We start from the raw sequence: 19,224 nt of genomic DNA on the forward strand, positions 1-19,224 counted from the left end.
AGGGCTGCACCAACCACCCGCCGCCAGGGGGCAGCACCGCTCACCCTGGGGCTACACAGCCACCCGCTGCCAGGGGGTAGCACCGCTCACCCCTGCCAGGGCTGCACCAACCACCTGCGGCCAGGGGGCAGCACTGCTCAGCTCGGGGCTGTACCAACCTCCTGCAGCCAGGGGGCAGCACTGCTCAGCTCGGGGCTGTACCAACCTCCTGCAGCCAGGGGGCAGCACTGCTCACCTCGGGGCTGTACCAACCTCCTGCAGCCAGGGGGCAGCACAGCTCACCCCGGGGCTTTAACAGAAAGCCCGCATCGTTACGTCATTGCCGTACACAGGCCCCGCCCCCGGAAGGCTTCCATTGGCGGAGCCTGGGCGCCGGGGCGGGATCTGGCGTTCCAATTGGGCGGTGAACCTGTCAGTCAGGGGAGGGTGACGTAATGGGCTCAGGGCTCGGGGACGGGGACTCGGTGTCGGCGGCTCGGGAGGCGGGGGGAGGAAGGGTTTCATATAAAATATAAAAAACAAAATTCGGAATTTTACTATTTGCAAAACAGAAAAGAAGCCGGAAGTTTGGTGCCGCGGTTTGGGGAGTGACAGTATCACTGTGGATGGAGGGGATACACAGTGTGGGCGGCCGCTGCTGAGCAGCCTTCAGCCGCTACAGTGTATCCGCCGCCGCTACAGTGTATCCCGCTCCCTCCCCGCTCCTCAGCCGGGACCCTCCCCGCTCCTCAGCCGGGACCCTCCCCGCTCCTCAGCCGGGACCCTCGCCACTGCTCACAAGGGTAAGTGTGGTGTGGGCACCCTCTCTCACCCCCACCCCCTACTGTCCAGCCTTCCCCCCCTCCCCCCTACTGTCCAGCCTTCCCCCCCTCCCCCCTACTGTCCAGCCTTCCCCCCCCCCCCCCCCCTACTGTCCAGCCTTCCCCCCCCCCCCCCCCCTACTGTCCAGCCTCCCCCCCCTCCCCCCTACTGTCCAGCCTTCCCCCCTCCCCCCTACTGTCCAGCCTTCCCCCCCCCCCCCTACTGTCCAGCCTCCCCCCCCTCCCCCCTACTGTCCAGCCTTCCCCCCCCCCTCCCCCCCTACTGTCCAGCCTTCCCCCCCCCTCCCCCCCTACTGTCCAGCCCTCCCCCCCCCCCCCCCTACTGTCCAGCCTTCCCCCCGCCCCCCTACTGTCCAGCCTTCCCCCCTCCCCCCTACTGTCCAGCCTTCCCCCCTCCCCCGTACTGTCCAGCCTTCCCCCCCCTCCCCCCCCCTCCCCCCCTACTGTCCAGCCTTCCCCCCCCCTCCCCCCCTACTGTCCAGCCTTCCCCCCTCCCCCCTACTGTCCAGCCTTCCCCCCTCCCCCCTACTGTCCAGCCTCCCCCCCCTCCCCCCTACTGACCAGCCTCCCCCCCCCCTACTGTCCAGCCTTCCCCCCCTACTGTCCAGCCTCCCCCCCCCTACTGTCCAGCCTCCCCCCCCCTACTGTCCAGCCTCCCCCCCCTACTGTCCAGCCTCCCCCCCCTACTGTCCAGCCTTCCCCCCCCTACTGTCCAGCCTTCCCCCCTCCCCCCTACTGTCCAGCCTTCCCCCCTCCCCCCTACTGTCCAGCCTTCCCCCCCTCCCCCCTACTGTCCAGCCTTCCCCCCTCCCCCCTACTGTCCAGCCTTCCCCCCTCCCCCCTACTGTCCAGCCTTCCCCCCCTCCCCCCTACTGTCCAGCCTTCCCCCCCTCCCCCCTACTGTCCAGCCTTCCCCCCCTCCCCCCTACTGTCCAGCCTTCCCCCCCTCCCCCCTACTGTCCAGCCTTCCCCCCCTCCCCCCTACTGTCCAGCCTTCCCCCCTCCCCCCTACTGTCCAGCCTTCCCCCCTCCCCCCTACTGTCCAGCCTTCCCCCCTCCCCCCTACTGTCCAGCCTTCCCCCCTCCCCCCTACTGTCCAGCCTTCCCCCCCTCCCCCCTACTGTCCAGCCTTCCCCCCCCCTACTGTCCAGCCTTCCCCCCTCTCCCCTACTGTCCAGGCCTTCCCCCCCTCCCCCCTACTGTCCCGCCTTCCCCCCCTCCCCCCTACTGTCCAGCCTTCCCCCCCCTCCCCCCTACTGTCCAGCCTTCCCCCCTACTGTCCAGCCTTCCCCCCCTCCCCCCTACTGTCCAGCCTTCCCCCCTCCCCCCTACTGTCCAGCCTTCCCCCCCCTCCCCCCTACTGTCCCGCCTTCCCCCCCCTCCCCCCTACTGTCCAGCCTTCCCCCCCCTCCCCCCTACTGTCCAGCCTTCCCCCCCCCTACTGTCCAGCCTTCCCCCCCCTCCCCCCTACTGTCCAGCCTTCCCCCTCCCCCTACTGTCCAGCCTTCCCCCCTCCCCCCTACTGTCCAGCCTTCCCCCCTCCCCCCTACTGTCCAGCCTTCCCCCCCTCCCCCCTACTGTCCAGCCTTCCCCCCCCTCCCCCCTACTGTCCAGCCTTCCCCCCCCTCCCCCCTACTGTCCAGCCTTCCCCCCCCTCCCCCCTACTGTCCAGCCTTCCCCCCCTCCCCCCTACTGTCCAGCCTTCCCCCCCCTCCCCCCTACTGTCCAGCCTTCCCCCCCCTCCCCCCTACTGTCCAGCCTTCCCCCCCCCTCCCCCCTACTGTCCAGTCTTCCCCCCTACTGTCCAGCCTTCCCCCCTACTGTCCAGCCTTCCCCCCTACTGTCCAGCCTTCCCCCCCTCCCCCCTACTGTCCGCCTTCCCCCCTCCCCCCTACTGTCCAGCCTTCCCCCCTCCCCCCTACTGTCCAGCCTTCCCCCCTCCCCCCTACTGTCCAGCCTTCCCCCCTCCCCCCTACTGTCCAGCCTTCCCCCCCCTCCCCCCTACTGTCCAGCCTTCCCCCCCCTCCCCCCTACTGTCCAGCCTTCCCCCCCCTCCCCCCTACTGTCCAGCCTTCCCCCCCCTCCCCCCTACTGTCCAGCCTTCCCCCCCCTCCCCCCTACTGTCCAGCCTTCCCCCTCCCCCCTACTGTCCAGCCTTCCCCCTCCCCCCTACTGTCCAGCCTTCCCCCTCCCCCCTACTGTCCAGCCTTCCCCCCCTCCCCCCTATTGTCCAGCCTTCCCCCCCTCCCCCCTACTGTCCAGCCTTCCCCCCTCCCCCCTATTGTCCAGCCTTCCCCCCCTCCCCCCTACTGTCCAGGCCTTCCCCCCCTCCCCCTACTGTCCAGCCTTCCCCCCCTCCCCCCTACTGTCCAGCCTTCCCCCCCTCCCCCCTACTGTCCAGCCTTCCCCCCCTCCCCCTACTGTCCAGCCTTCCCCCCTCCCCCCTACTGTCCAGCCTTCCCCCCGCCCCCCTACTGTCCAGCCTTCCCCCCCTCCCCCCTACTGTCCAGCCTTCCCCCCCTCCCCCCTACTGTCCAGCCTTCCCCCCCTCCCCCCTACTGTCCAGCCTTCCCCCCCTCCCCCCTACTGTCCGCCTTCCCCCCTCCCCCCTACGGTCCAGCCTTCCCCCCTCCCCCCTACTGTCCAGCCTTCCCCCCTCCCCCCTACGTGTCCAGCCTTCCCCCTCCCCCCTACTGTCCAGCCTTCCCCCCTCCCCTCTCCTGTCCAGCCTTCCCCCCCCTACTGTCCAGCCTGCCCCCCCTACTGTCCAGCCTGCCCCCCCCTACTGTCCAGCCCCCCCCCCTACTGTCCAGCCCGCCCCCCCCTACTGTCCAGCCCGCCCCCCCTACTGTCCAGCCCGCCCCCCCTACTGTCCAGCCCGCCCCCCCTACTGTCCAGCCCGCCCCCCTACTGTCCAGCCCGCCCCCCCTACTGTCCAGCCCGCCCCCACCCTACTGTCCAGCCCGCCCCCCCTACTGTCCAGCCCGCCCCCCCTACTGTCCAGCCCGCCCCCCCTACTGTCCAGCCCGCCCCCCCTACTGTCCAGCCCCCCCCCCCTACTGTCCAGCCCGCCCCCCCCTACTGTCCAGCCCGCCCCCCCCCTACTGTCCAGCCCGCCCCCCCTACTGTCCAGCCCGCCCCCCCTACTGTCCAGCCCGCCCCCCCCTACTGTCCAGCCCGCCCCCCCCTACTGTCCAGCCCGCCCCCCCTACTGTCCAGCCCGCCCCCCCTACTGTCCAGCCCGCCCCCCCCTACTGTCCAGGGCCCCCCCCCCTACTGTCAGCCCCCCCCCCCCTACTGTCCAGCCCCCCCCCCTACTGTCCAGCCCGCCCCCCCCTACTGTCCAGCCCGCCCCCCCTACTGTCCAGCCCGCCCCCCCCTACTGTCCAGGCCCGCCCCCCCTACTGTCCAGCCCGCCCCCGCCCCCCCCTACTGTCCAGCCCGCCCCCCCCTACTGTCCAGCCCGCCCCCCCTACTGTCCAGCCCTTCCCCCCCCTACTGTCCAGACCCTTCCCCCCCCTCCCCCTACTGTCCAGCCCTTCCCCCCCCTCCCCCTACTGTCCAGCCCTTCCCCCCCCCTCCCCCTACTGTCCAGCCCTTCCCCCCCCCCTCCCCCTACTGTCCAGCCCTCCCCCCCCTCCCCCTACTGTCCAGCCCTCCCGCCCCTCCCCCTACTGTCCAGCCCTCCCGCCCCTCCCCCTACTGTCCAGCCCTCCCGCCCCTCCCCCTACTGTCCAGCCCTCCCCCCTTCCCCCCTACTGTCCAGCCCTCCCCCCCTCCCCCCTCCCCCCTCCCCCCTCCCCCCCCTACTGTCCAGGCCCTCCCCCCCTCCCCCCCTACTGTCCAGGCCCTCCCCCCTCCCCCCTACTGTCCAGCCTTCCCCCCCCTCCCCCCCCCTACTGTCCAGCCCCCCCCCCCCCTACTGTCCAGCCCTCCCCCCCCTACTGTCCAGCCCTCCCCCCCCTACTGTCCAGCCCTCCCCCCCCTACTGTCCAGCCCTCCCCCCCCTACTGTCCAGGCCCTCCCCCCCTACTGTCCAGCCCTCCCCCCCCTACTGTCCAGCCCTCCCCCCCTCCCCCCCTACTGTCCAGCCCTCCCCCCCCTCCCCCCCCCACTGTCCAGCCCCCCCCCCTCCCCACTGTCCAGCCTTCCCCCTCCCCCCCCATTGTCCAACCTCCTCCCCTCCGCCCCACTGTCCAACCTCTCCAATGAGGAAAACCCCTCTCTCTCTCTCTCTGGGCGAACCCCTCTCTCTCTCTCTCTCTCTCTGGGCGAACCCCTCTCTCTCTCTCTCTCTCTGGGCGAACCCCTCTCTCTCTCTCTCTCTGGGCGAACCCCTCTCTCTCTCTCTCTCTGGGCGAACCCCTCTCTCTCTCTCTCTCTCTGGGCGAACCCCTCTCTCTCTCTCTGGGCGAACCCCTCTCTCTCTCTCTCTGGGCGAACCCCTCTCTCTCTCTCTCTCGGCGAACCCCTCTCTCTCTCTCTCTGGGCGAATCCCTCTCTCTCTCTCTGGGCGAACCCCTCTCTCTCTCTCTGGGCGAACCCCTCTCTCTCTCTCTCTGGGCGAACCCCTCTCTCTCTCTCTGGGCGAACCCCTCTCTCTCTCTCTGGCGAACCCCTCTCTCTCTCTCTGGGCGAAACCCCTCTCTCTCTCTCTCTGGGCGAACCCCTCTCTCTCTCTCTGGGCGAACCCCTCTCTCTCTCTCTCTGGGCGAACCCCTCTCTCTCTTTCTGGGCGAACCCCTCTCTCTCTCTCTGGGCGAACCCCTCTCTCTCTCTCTCTCTGGGCGAACCCCTCTCTCTCTCTCTCTCTGGGCGAACCCCTCTCTCTCTCTCTGGGCGAACCCCTCTCTCTCTCACTGGGCGAAAATCTCTCTCTCTCTCTAACCCCTCTCCCTCTCTCTCTAACCCCTCTCCCTCTCTCTCTAACCCCTCTCCCTCTCTCTCTAACCCCTCTCTCTCTCTCTCTCTGGGCGAACCCCTCTCCCTCTCTCTCTCTCTGGGCGAACCCCTCTCTCTCTCTCTCTAACCCCTCTCTCCTCTCTCTCTCTGGGCGAACCCCTCTCTCTCTCTCTCTGGGCGAACCCCTCTCTCTCTCTCTGGGCGAACCCCTCTCTCTCTCTCTGGGCGAACCCCTCTCTCTCTCTCTGGGCGAACATCTCTCTCTCTCTCTGGGCGAACGCCTCTCTCTCTCTGGGCGAACCCCTCTCCCTCTCTCTCTGGGCGAACCCCTCTCTCTCTCTCTCTGGGCGAACCCCTCTCTCTCTCTCTCTGGGCGAACCCCTCTCTCTCTCTCTGGGCGAACCCCTCTCTCTCTCTCTGGGCGAACCCCTCTCTCTCTCTCTGGACGAACCCCTCTCTCTCTCTCTCTCTGGGCGAACCCCCCTCTCTCTCTCTCTGGGCGAACCCCCCTCTCTCTCTCTGGGCGAACCCCCCTCTCTCTCACTGGGCGAACCCCTCTCTCTCTCTCTCTCTCTCTCTGGGCGAACCCCTCTCTCTCTCTCTCACTGGGCGAACCCCTCTCTCTCTCTCTCTCTCTCTCTGGGCGAACCCCTCTCTCTCTCACTGGGCGAACCCCTCTCTCTCTCACTGGGCGAACCCCTCTCTCTCTCTCTCTCTCTGGGCGAACCCCCTCTCTCTCTCTCTCTCTCTCACTGGGCGAACCCCTCTCTCTCTCACTGGGCGAACCCCTCTCTCTCTCTGGGCGAACCCCTCTCTCTCTCTCTCTCTCTGGGCGAACCCCTCTCTCTCTCACTGGGCGAACCCCTCTCTCTCTCACTGGGCGAACCCCTCTCTCTCTCTCTCTGGGCGAACCCCTCTCTCTCTCTGGGCGAACCCCTCTCTCTCTCTCTCTCTGGGCGAACCCCCCTCTCTCTCTCTCTGGGCGAACCCCCCTCTCTCTCTCTCTGGGCGAACCCCCCTCTCTCTCTCTGGGCGAAACCCCTCTCTCTCTCTCTCTCTCTCTCTCTGGGCGAACCCCTCTCTCTCTCTCTCTCTCTCTCTCTGGGCGAACCCCTCTCTCTCTCTCTCTCTCTCTCTCTCTCTCTCTCTCTCTGGGCGAACCCCTCTATTTGTATGTTTAAAAACTTGCCCATATGTCTAATGCGTTTTGTTTAAAGTTTTGGCCCAGCCACGATATAAATTTGTTAGTCCGGTTGAGCTGGGATATTTTCCGCATTGGGAGAATGTCAGGGACATACACAACTGATTTGTGTTGTCTCGCTGCAGATCCAAGGGCGTGGGCCTCTCTCTGCCTCTAATGTTTTATTTTTTTCTTTAAATTTTTTGTTTAAAAGCTGAGCATGTGTTTGTGGTGTGAACATTTTTAAAACAAAAACAACTGTTTGTTCTGAAGCAAGGTAGACCCTTTGGTTTTCCGGGTCATTCGCTGTGTGTGTGAGAGGAGGAGCTGGGGTTGTTTTTCTTTGGTGCTGGGGGGAGGCTTGATTTTCATTCCCTGTTTGTGAGGGTGGGGGGGAGGGGGGGGGAGAGATTGGGAATCTTTTCAACATCTATCAGTCTGACTGCAGCAGCCAAGCTCCAGTTAGAACAGCTGGAAAAGTCAGCAAAACATCAGTGGCGGTGTCTTTCTGTGATGTGTGTGTGTGATAGAGAGAGAGCTATCGTTAATTAAACTCCCCAATGTCATCTTTTTGATAACAGGGACTGATCGCTGTTTTAAGTGAGAGCGCGACACAGAAAAGAGCAAGATGTCCGGAGCATCTGTCAAAGTGGCGGTGCGGGTCAGACCCTTCAACTCCAGGGAAACGGGCAAGGATTCGAAATGCATCATCCAGATGCAGGGCAGCTCCACCAGTAAGTGAGACCTGTGACCAGACCCTTCCCACCACCATCTCTGCTTCCCCCTGCACCCTGGCACCACTGCGTCACTCAGATTTAATGTCTGTCCTGTGCCTTCTTGCTGCAGAATTTTCACTGCTGTACAGTTGCAAGGCATCATGCTGATTTAATGTGAAGAGGCTGACTTATAGCATGGGCCTCTCATTAAGAACCCAGCAGTAAAATGCGAACCCTGTTGCAGTGTCTGGGTGGGATCTCTCTTTTGTGGTTCAAACCTGTGCCCTAAGTTGGCTGTGAAATAGCCTTTTGCGACATTTTAACATCCATAGACATCTGTGGGTGATAAAAAAATGAATTTGAGTCACACCGAGCTAGCTGACAGTCAGTAATTTGCTCCTTCAGCTCTTGCAATGCCGCGCATTTTGATTTCTGGCAGTTTTGTAACTGCTCCATTTGTACAAGCAGATTCGGCAACTGGAGTAATTTTGAGCAACCCAAGAGTTGTCCGTTTATCAGCAAGGGAAGTGAATATGTATTTTTGCCAACAATTGAAATCCGAAGAATGTGTGTGCAGTAGTTGGGAGTAAAAATATCCTGTACACATTTGCAAGAGCTATTTCCAGTAATTGAAATTCGCCGTCCTACATTTATGATTAAAATTGCAGCCAAGAAAATAGTTTAAGTTTTCGGATAGAATGGGTTTGTTTACAAACTGTGCTCATCCTCCTGCTCATGGTGGATAGGTTGTGAACCTGTCCAGTGTAATTATTGCATTTATCAAAATTAGATATGCAAATACACACTTTTGTAAAAGTGCTGAGCCCTGATTCTTTGTGCAAAATAGATATACATTCAATGTTGGGATTTGGTATGTGGGGCCCTGAAAATAAATTAGATAATAAAATAGGGCATAAAAGTTTACTCATTTACGGTTGTTAATAAAATCGTGCAAGATTCTGTCTGACTTGCGCTCCTAAATGTTCTAATACTGCTGTGGAATTATGTAGGAATTTGTAGCCTGGTTCCATTTGTTTTGATCTGGGATGGATTCCAAGCATATTTTAGTTTTGTGCTGGCTGGGCTGGCAGGTGGGGGAGGGGCTGGTTTCGCTGCTTTCATATCTGTGCAGACTGTCCAGATGATGATCCTGTGGTAGATCGAGGCGGACATCAAAATGACTTTGTACCAAATTGGCAAGCTCTTTTTTTCAAGACACCTGCATGGAAAGAACACATTCGTTTTAGTTACGTCGCACAATCGTTGTCACAAGTGCAGAATGAAAAAATGGCATACTGGCCTGAATCTCTGCACGTGGTCAGATTCGACTGCACGTGGTGCATCGTGGAGGTGGGTCAGGTATTCTCAACAGAATCTTGCATGTTTTTAATACTATTTTTAATTTATGCCCTCTTTTATTATCCAAATTATCTTAAGATCATAAGGCAAAACTGTAAATAATAACCATTTCACTCATCTCTTGTCCAGTATAAAAATGTAAACTTTAATATAAATATTTAGTTAAAAAAAATCACAAGACACGGGAGCATAATTAGGCCATTCGGGCCATCGAGTCTGCTCCGCCGTTCAAACATGGCTGATATATTTGGGCAGCACGGTAGCATAGTGGTTAGCATAGTTGCTTCACAGCTCCAGGGTCACAGGTTCGATTCCCCGCTGGGTCACTGTCTGTGTGGAGTCTGCATGTTCTCCCCGTGTCTGTGTGGGCTTCCTCCGGGTGCTCCGGTTTCCTCCCACAGTCCAAAGATGTGCAGTTTAGGTGGATTGACCATGCTAAATTCCCCTTAGTGTCCAAAAAGGTTGAGTGGGGGTTACAGGGATAGGGTAGATACGTGGGCTTGAGTGGGTTGCTCTTTGTAAGGGCCAGTGCAGACTTGATGGGCCGAATGGCCTCCTTTTGCACTGTAAAGTCTATGATTTTTCTTCCTCATTCTCCTGCCTTCTCCCCATAAGCCTTGATCCCCTTATTAATCAAGAACGTATCTTTCTCTGTCTTAAATCTTGGTCTGATTTGGCCTCCACAGCCTTCTGCGGCAAAGAGTTCCACAGATTCACCACCCTCTGGCCGAAGAAATCCCTCCTCATCTCTGTTTTAAAAGATGGTCCCTTCAGTCTAGGGCTGTGCCCTTGGGTTCTAGTTTCTCCTACCAGTGGAATCATCCATGTTCACTCTATCTTATCTTCTCGGCTCCATACCACAAACCTGTGAGCTAAGGACTGCAAGTTGGGTTCTTTTGATTTGCTTGCTGTGCGATGGTGACTTGACATACCGAAAGGAAATAGTTTGTGAATGATGTTAAATATAATTTAAATTTTCACACACTCCTTGTGACGTTTAGTGATGTTTACTGCCTTAATAATCTTGTATTGACAAATTTGATCATTCATTTTGACGGCTTTTACAGCACAGAAAGAGGCCCTTTGTCCCGTTGTGTCTGCCGGCCATCTAGTACCTATCCATTCCAATCCCATTTTCTAGCACGTGGTCCGCAGCCTTGTATATTCTGGCATTTTAAGTGCTCATCTAATGGAATGGATGAAGTAGAAAAAGCAGAGGGAATCTTTTAAAAGGACTGGCACAATTGCCACCCCATGATTTAGGCCATTATGCAGATCACTCTGATGTATTGATTATTCTGCATTTAGTCATTAACTAATTGATTTGTATATATTTTTGATTTCAAAATGTGTGCCTGCGGCCGAATGGTTCCGTGTGAATAAGCAACTTGCATTTCTATAGCACTGTTAACATTGTAAAATGTCCCACAGTGATTCACTGCAACGTCATCAAACAAAATATGACACGGCGTCACATACGGAGAGATTGGGGGTGATGGCCAAAAGATTGGGCAAGTAATTAATTAGGTTTTAAGGTCTTGGAGGAAGAAAGAGAGGTAATTCCAGAGCTTAGTGCCCAGGCTACTGAAGGTATTGGCGCCAACGGTGAGCGATTTAAAACCCGTGATGCTTAAGCAACCAGAAATGGAGGAGAGTTGTCGGGCTGGAGGAAATTATAGAGTTGGGAGAGGGGTTCGGGTGCCATCATGGAATGGTTTGGAAGCCGGACTGCGAGTTTTAAGAATGAAGTGCAATTTGACTGGGAGCCGGTGTAGTTCAGCAAGCACAGACTTGATGGTTGAGCAGGACCTTGTGCAAGTTAGTGTACAGACGGCAGAGTGTTGTGTGACCTCCAGTAGAATATGTGGTGCTGGCCAAAAATGCATTTGAATAGAAAGGTCTAGATGTGGTAAAGGAAGGAAATCTCCAGCTGACAAATCTCTCGAATGAACTGTTAAGATCTACTGATGAAAGTTACTTATTGCTGGCTCCCACATACTGTCTAACCATCACTCTGCATAATCTCATTTAGCAAAAGGCTTGGAGTGCTGTGATTTATCCAGAAATATGTCAGTGGATTTCTGATACTGAGTATTATAAAGAGGAAGCTAAAAACATTTGGACTGTAGGACAATTGGTTGAAATGTACTCTGTGAACACATTCAAACTTCTTTATGTGCTCGCTGTGAAAATGGACCAAAAGGCTCAAGATTTTGATGCATTTTAGGGAAAGGGATCTGATCATTAATGACCCCGCAGTGAAGTACAGCTCCTGCATTTCTCTTTGTAAATTTCAGATGGCTTCTGTCCCTCACTCTGTACCCATTGGGATGTCAAGAGGGCTAGCATGTAAGACCAGGGATGTACTTCTGAGGCTGTATAAGGCTCTGGTCAGAACCCATTTGGAGTATTGTGAGCAGTTTTGGACCCCGTATCTATGAAAGGATGAGCTGGCCTTGGAAAGGGTCCAGAGGAGGTTCACAAGAATGATCCCTGGAATGAGGAATGGTTGAGAACTTTGGGTCTGTACTCGGTAGAGTTTAGAAGGATGAGGGGGGAACCTTATTGAAACTTACAGGATACTGCAAGGCCTGGATAGAGTGGACGTGGAGAAGAAGTTTCCACTTTTAGGAAAAACTAGAACCAGAGGACGCCATCTCAGACTAAAGGGACTATCCTTTAAAACAGAGATGAGGAGGAATTTCTTCAGCCAGAGGGTGGTGAATCTGTGGAACTCCAGAAGGTTGTGGAGGCTAAGTTACTGAGTGTCTTTAAGACAGCGATAGATAGGTTCTTGATTAATAAGGGGATCAGGGGTTATGGGCAGAAGGTAGGAGAATGGGGATGAGAAAATATCAGCCATGATTGAATGGCAGAGCAAACCCAATGGGCTGGGTGGCCTAATTCTGCTCCTATGTCTTCTGGTCTTGTGCTCAGCAATTGGTCTAATGGCTGCAGAAGATAATGCCTTAATTGTACTGATTCATCCTCACAATATCCTCATATTCTGATAGTTGAGTGGGTAAAGCACCACCTGGTGTGGCACTTGTTATGGAACCCGGAACAGACCCCCAATTTATATTAGGGAACCGACGGGAAACCCCAACAATGTTTCAATTTGTAATCTGAGGAAAGGATTCTTCACCCCCAGGAGTGATTCCACTGACAAATAAGGATATTTTGTATCAAAAAAACTTTATTATTAACAATGGATGAACCCCAAGGAAAAAAACAGTTTTTCAATTAACAATTAAACAACTATTAAAAAAAAATAAAGGTCTTTGATCTTACTTTCTCATCTACTTCAAAAATTTCAATGAAGCAAAATCAGCACACACACTGGTCAAATGCCACTTAATAATAAAGTTAGCACTTAATGGCTTATAGATTTATTCACAAAATCCTTGGAGGGAAGCTTTCAGGTGTCAGCCTGAGAAGCACAACTCCTTTCCTCAGAAACCAGAGCAAAATTCTCAGAATGAAACTAAAAATAACAGACACTGGGCAGGGCTGAAAACGAAACTAAAAACAGACAGACCCAACTCCCACCCGTGGGTGACATCAGAGCCTGGCTAACTGTTAACCCCTTCATCAGAACTTTAGCAGACATATAATCTGGATACCTGAACCTTGAGATGTGGGATCACTGGCAAGGCCAGCATTTGCTGCCTATCCCTAATTGCTCTTAAACTGAGTGGCTTGCTCTGCCTTTTTAGTTCAGGGTCAACCACATTGTGGTGGGTCTGGAGTCACATGTAGGCCAGGCCAGGTAAGGGTGGCAGATTTCCTTCCCCGAAGGGTATTAATGAACATGGAGCACACCAGAACGACAGGGAGTGGGATCGCTTGATCTTGGTTTCGGACAATGCTCGCCACAACATTGAGGGCCGAAGGGCCTGTTCTGTGCTGTACTGTTCTATTTTCTAGATGGGCTTTTATGACGATCATGATCGTAATGGTGACCATGAAACTAAGACTAGCTTTATTTCATATTTGTTAATTGAATGTTAATTCCACCGGCTCCCAGTGCATTAACCCGGGCTCTGGGTTACTAGCCCATTGACAATGTCACTACACCAACCTCTCTCTCTGTAGGGGCGGGTGGGCGTGATGGTGGATCCATGGAGTTGCACTCAAAGTTGGCATGTGCAGCAAGAAACATACATTTGACTAAACTGAAGTAGGGGAACCCAGTCCTGAAGCTTTTGTTTCTATGGTGAATGATGATTTATTGAGATTATTATTTCATGGCAACAAATTAATGCGGTAGCTGGCTGTCATAGACTCAATTGTAGGTTAGTTGAGCCAACTATGTTTACAGGGGGGCAAACTTTGGCAGATTAAATGAGAATTTACTTTAATTGTCTTGCAAAACATGCAATTTGCCTGAGGATAATAAAGATGCCAAGCTGTTAGTTTCACTCCTGGAAATACGTTTTTGTTGTGGAGGGGATGCTGTGGAAGTTTAAAAATAATGAGTGTTATGAGTAATATGTAAACGTGATTCCATCTGCTCAGGTTTGTATGTTGAATTTAAATTGTTTCAGATTTTTCATCCCACTTCCAATTATCCTACTGACTTTGTCACATTTGTACGCTACATTCCACCCGGCAGTATCCTCTGGGGCATTACAATTGTGCGTTTCTTTTCAAAATTGGAATGCATAAATAGACTTCAGATGACGTCTTGAAGGCGAGAACCAAATTTGAGCAGTTCGTCATGCGACCAGCGAGTATATTATGTCCTTGATCGTACTCCCAGGCTAATTCAAATTCCAAAATTGGTGTTGTATGCTAATTATGATAGTCGAGCCAGACATTGGGTTTTCATATGTACAGGTATATTGCACCTATTACTGACCATTAACCTCTGCTTCGCTTGACTGGTTGCAGCACAGAAGGAAGCTGTTTGGCTTGCTGAGTCCATGCTGGCCTTCTGCAATCAACCAGTACCGCTCCCCCCACCTCCTCCCCGGAATCCTACAGCGGCTTTTCTCTCGGCTCAAGTCTACAATGGGAGAGAGACGCCTTTGAAAAGGTGCTTACGAATCTTTCATAAAACCCTTCCGGTTTTGTGAAGTATTTGAGCTCAAATCATTTCCTGATTACTTGAGGCTTTGTTCTTGTGGTTTGACTTCTTTGGATACCCTCGAGTGCACTTCCAGGCCACCACCATTCGTTTGCAAAACATGTCTTGCCTAAACCACTAGCAATCCTTGCTGTGACCAGAAATCCACCCATCATCGTGTGACATCTGGGGGTTACCGTCGAGCACAATCTTTTTTCCATGACAGCTTGTACACTCAGAGCTTGGGGACACTTTTTAAAGAAGAGCTACTGATGTACAGAGCCTGCTGGATGAGTGTACTACTTGTATGGGAATGATCATTGGTGCATGCACTGGGGTGCGTGTGGGCATTCTTCTTTCACGATATGAATATTTCAAACTACTGTCCTCCAAGGCTGACACAACAACAACTTATTGAAATGTAGGGCACTTTATAAATATATTATGTCCCAAGGTACTTCACAGGAAGATGAAACACAGTCCGACACCCAGCCGCCTGGGAGATATTGGGCAGATTACCAAAAGCTCTGTCAAAGAGGTTGGTGTTGAGGAGTATCCTAAAAGGAGGAAAATAAGGTGGAGAGTTGCAGAGAGTGAATGCCGGTACTTGGGGTTTTGTCAGCTGAAGGTACAGCCACCAATGGGGAATATTTAAAAAAAAAAAAAATAGACAAGGGATGCGCAAATGGTCAGAATTAGAGGAATGTGGATATGTTGTCGGTTAGTGGGGCTGGAAGTAACGGCAAGAGGTAGGAAGGGGTGAGGCCACGGAGGGATTTGAAAACAAGGATGCAAATTTTGATGCTGAGACGCTGCTCAAGTCTGAATCAATGTGGATCAGTGAACACGGGTGATGGGTGAACACTGTTTGCAGCGAGCTCCGACAGGGGCAATGTAATTCTGGGTGTCCTCGAGCTTCTAGAAGGTAGAATGTGGGAGACCGGCCAGGAATGTGTTGGAATAGTCAAGTCAAAGTTTCCAAAGATGTTAAAGAAACTACAGACGGGATAAAGAATTATATCACAGTGGCTGGATTTAAATATTTTCATTCTTCATCCCAATGAATGAAACTGAAAAGATTATAACTGCTCTCGAGGGACACAATCTATTGAGTCACTCTTTAACTGGAAGCAAAATCAATAACTATTGGCCGCCATAAATTTTATTTTTATTATCCCGTCTTCTGTGTAATTTCTTCAAGGGACAGCCCACAAATGGATGCCATGTTGAGAGGCAGACAGCAGAGAAGGTGGTCACTTGGCCCAGTATCCCTCTGCTGGTTCTTTGAAAGAGCTATATCATCCCACATCCTTACTTTTCACAGCAGCCCTTCAAGTTTCCTGTCTTGAAGGGCGGCACGGTAGCGCAGTGGTTGGCACTGTTGCTTTGCAGCGTCAGGGACCCGGATTCGATTCCCGGCTTGGGTCACTGTGTGGAGTCTGCAAGTTCTCCGCGTGTCTGCGTGGGTTTCCCCCGGTTTCCTCCCACAAGTCCCGAAAGACGTGCTTGTTAGGTGAATTGGACATTCTGAATTCTCCCTCCGTGTACCCGAACAGGCGCCGGAATGTGGCGACTGGGGGATTTTCACAGTAATTTCATTGCAGTGTTAATGTAAGCCCACTTGTGAGACTAATAAAGATTAATTAACTATTAATTAATTTTTAATATCCTATGGATAGTTGAAACGTAAAATAATTGGGATTGCGTTCACCAGACACTTGGCCCATTCGCTCGCAGCTGCAAAACAATTGAGAGAAAATGCAGTCATAACCTGGGAGCCTGAACTTCATTACACAATTATAGTTGCTGTGTGATTTGATAACATTTCCTTTTTGTTTGCTGTCTCACAGGAAAGCGGTAATATTAAAGGGGCGGGCTAGGTTAACAGCTAACCATTTAAAACTGCGCTCACAACACACAATCAACACTGTGCAAAAATCAACTGGTTAAATCGAAATGATAATGTTACCAACCTGACCCTTAAAAGAACTGGAACACTTTAAAAAGACTGCGTCTTAAAAATTGATGCTATGGCCAAGTCATGTAGAATACATTTTTTAAAAGTGGCAATGCATTTTAAATTTGGGTTTTTCATCAGTTCTAACAGACTTGTGATGAGTGAGCAGAAGTTTGAGGACGGCGCTAAGTTTTGGGCTGAGAGAGCTGACTGCTCTTTAAAATATAAATGTAACCATCCTTTTCCCCCCTGTGCTTCAGGAAGTAAGAGCTTTGAATATAGGTTTTAAAAAAAAACATGATTTAATTTATAACGTAACAGCTTACTCAGCATACTCTAAATGCAGAAGGGCTCGGACAAATCAGTCAGTAAAATAGAGTTGGATTTTAAAGGCGCTGGTGTTAATACGCTGCTTCAGATTTGTGTGAACCACTTCCCTCATTGTTGGGTCATTTTGTTGTCAGATTATTCTTTATTTCCTATCCTTTAGGACTTGGATCATTAAAGCACATTAAAGCCCATTCGAGTGTATTAACATAGCACACAGTGTAGAAAGAGGCCATTCGGCCCATCGAGTCTGCACCGACCCACTCAAGCCCTCACTTCCACCCTATCCCCATAACCCAATAATCCCTCCTAACCATTTTTGGACACGAAGGGCAATCCAGCATGGCCAATCCACCCAACCTGCACGTCTCTGGACCGTGGGAGGAAACCGGAGCACCCGGAGGAAACCCGCGCAGACACGGGGAGAACGTGCAGACTCCACACAGACAGTGGCCCAGCGGGGAATCGACCCTGGGACCCTGGCGCTGCAAATCCACAGTGCTATCCACTTGTGCTACCGTGCCGCCCTAGATGCTCTGTGCAGTTGCAAATAAATTTCTAGTTTAAGGGAGTTGATAGCCCCCCCCCCCCCCCCCCCCCCCCCCCCCTCACTTTTGAGGCGGTTATTGAAATGGTGTCTCCACCTGAGAGCCCGAAAAAACCCAATGACGTTTTTGACTGTTGCTGTTGTGCTGATAATTAAATAGCAGGCTTGGTTTTAGCTGGTATATGTCCAATTATGTTGAAATGACCTGGCGTAATGCAGGCACTCAGCCTGTCTGCATTGCAGACTTCGGGTTTGCCAGGGCTGCTCTGTTAATGGATTTGACATCGCAGCACAGTGCTACTAAGGAAGGCAAAAGAAGGATTATTGATCCCGGGTCTAAGTCCTGATGATGCATTAAAAGCTGAGGAAGTGCAATCTAGCTCCAGAAGAAAGCTGAGACGAGATAATATTCCATAAAGTGAACTATATTTTCTAATTTAAAAATAACGATGACCCAGTGGGCACATGCATGTGGTGTGGTATGGGTTCGACATAGCTGTGCTGTGATGTTACTGATTGAATTTAGTTGGAATAGTGCTGAAAAAAAGGAGGAAAATAGCCAGGTGTCTCACTCTGGGGGGAATGTGCATATGTTTCGATTGAAGGTGGGGTCACGTTCTGCTGTAAAGCTCAACATGATTATAAATAACCCATTATCAACAACTTGGATTTCTATAGTACTTTTAACATGAAGAAACATTCCATAGTGATTTGTAAAAGCCATGAAGGGAGGGATTGAAATAATAAAGCTTGGCCGAAGAAATGGGTCTTGAGGTTTCTTTATAGTTGAGTGCTGAAGGGTTGGGGTAAGAATTCTAATGAATACGGCTGAAGGCGATGGCGTTGTACAGTATTGGACTAGAAATGCAGTGGGTCAGGGTAAAGACCAGAATTCGAATCCGACCACAGCAAATGGTGAAATTTGAATTCAATAAATTCTAGAATGAAAAAAGTCTGAATCGGTTGTTGTAAATACCCATCTGGTTCAGGAATGTCCTTTAGGGAAGGAAATCTGGCCTCCTTACAGGTGACTCCTTGCATGTTTGCAACAAAAGGTTTTGTGTTGCGGAAAGGCTGATTTTATTAAAAGAAGGCAGGATCTGACCAAACTAGACTGGAAACAGCTACTTCTGGGTTGGGGGCGGAGGCGCGGAGGAGGAACTGTGAGGCTTTTGAGGTGTGTGCGCGTGTGTGTGTGCTTGATGGGCCGAAGGGTCTCTTCTGTATAATTCCAGACCCATAGGAAATGATTGCCCTCTGAAAGGGCACAGCAAACCATAGGGGCAATTAAGGATGGGCAATACATCCTACGAAAGAATAAAGGAAAACAAAGGCTCTAGCATCACTTGTTGGGTGCAGTGAAGGTGGGCCATAGTGCACAAATGGCCAAATTGTGACACAGCGCTTTTGGGATCTGCAGGAGACTTGCTGATAGGGTGGAGGGATTTATAAAACAGGACAATACTTGTTGTTCATGGATAAAGAAGGTGAATTGACTGGAAGTTCTGAGCACCAGTGGGTATCAACGTGCACGACTGCTTTCTGCAGAGAGCTGGGAAAATATTTTTCATACAAAGACTTGCAAATGACTGTAATCTTTCCTCTTCTCTCTCTCTCTCTCTCTCTCTCTCTCTCCTCTCCTCTCTCTCTCTCTCTCTCTTCCCCCCCCCCCCCCCCCCCCCCCCCCCCCCCAACCAACCAAAAGATGTAGTTAGACTTTAATACTCCACTTCATATATTCCTCGGGAAATTAATTTCCAATGCTTTCAATTTATCACTTACAAACTTTTTACGTAGAATTTACTGGTGAAGCTGTTTTATTTTAATCTGTGATGTTGAATTTCTGCTGAATATGTTGCAGTTCACTTTCCATATTTGTTCAGCTTTGGTGCACTCTACCCAAAGGCCTGTCTTACATCTTTGATTTCTATCCCTGCTCTCTCACTTGCCGACCAGAAGCCCACGTGCCTTTATTTATTTATTTAATTATTTTTAAGTATTGCTGATTCACTGGACGCACACTGTGAAGGTCAGCGGTAACTATTTATATACTATAGCTTGTTAGATTTTTAAATGTCATTCGTATAAGATCAAATTATAGGAAGAGGGGAACGAGGATGGGTCCTCGAGGAGTTTGGAGGGCAGTGGTGCGAGGGTGGCAAGGGCAGCCATTGCTGGAGTTGTTCTGACCAGGATTTGGATGGATTAGTGTGGAATCGAGCAGAAGCTGCCCCACCGAGTTGGGCATGGGAGAAGGACCCTGTTAAACGGAACGGGAAATTGCATTGCAGGCACACGGTGCACTATTTTACCTTGATTATCAGCAGAATGTAGATTTATCTTGCTC

At 52.6% G+C, this 19,224-nt stretch overlaps 1 protein-coding gene across 27 annotated transcripts in view; it reads left to right on the forward strand.

Annotated features, from left to right (window-relative positions):
* Window positions 1-439: 439 nt before the first annotated feature.
* The window catches only part of kif1b (kinesin family member 1B), a 235,404-nt gene continuing 216,619 nt past the window's right edge, over window positions 440-19,224 (forward strand). For 12 of the 27 annotated variants that reach the window (XM_038821358.1, XM_038821359.1, XM_038821362.1 and 9 more), the window contains exons 1-2: window positions 444-782; window positions 7,485-7,637. In XM_038821358.1, coding sequence (XP_038677286.1) covers window positions 7,532-7,637 — 106 coding nt within the window. In that variant the 5' untranslated portion in view covers window positions 444-782; window positions 7,485-7,531. Of the gene's footprint in view, window positions 783-7,484; window positions 7,638-19,224 lie in introns of all 27 variants that reach the window. The other 15 variants (XM_038821365.1, XM_038821367.1, XM_038821376.1 and 12 more) reach the window with 5 other exon arrangements.

Source organism: Scyliorhinus canicula, chromosome 16, assembly GCF_902713615.1.
Source record: "Scyliorhinus canicula chromosome 16, sScyCan1.1, whole genome shotgun sequence".
Taxonomy (NCBI): domain Eukaryota; kingdom Metazoa; phylum Chordata; class Chondrichthyes; order Carcharhiniformes; family Scyliorhinidae; genus Scyliorhinus; species Scyliorhinus canicula.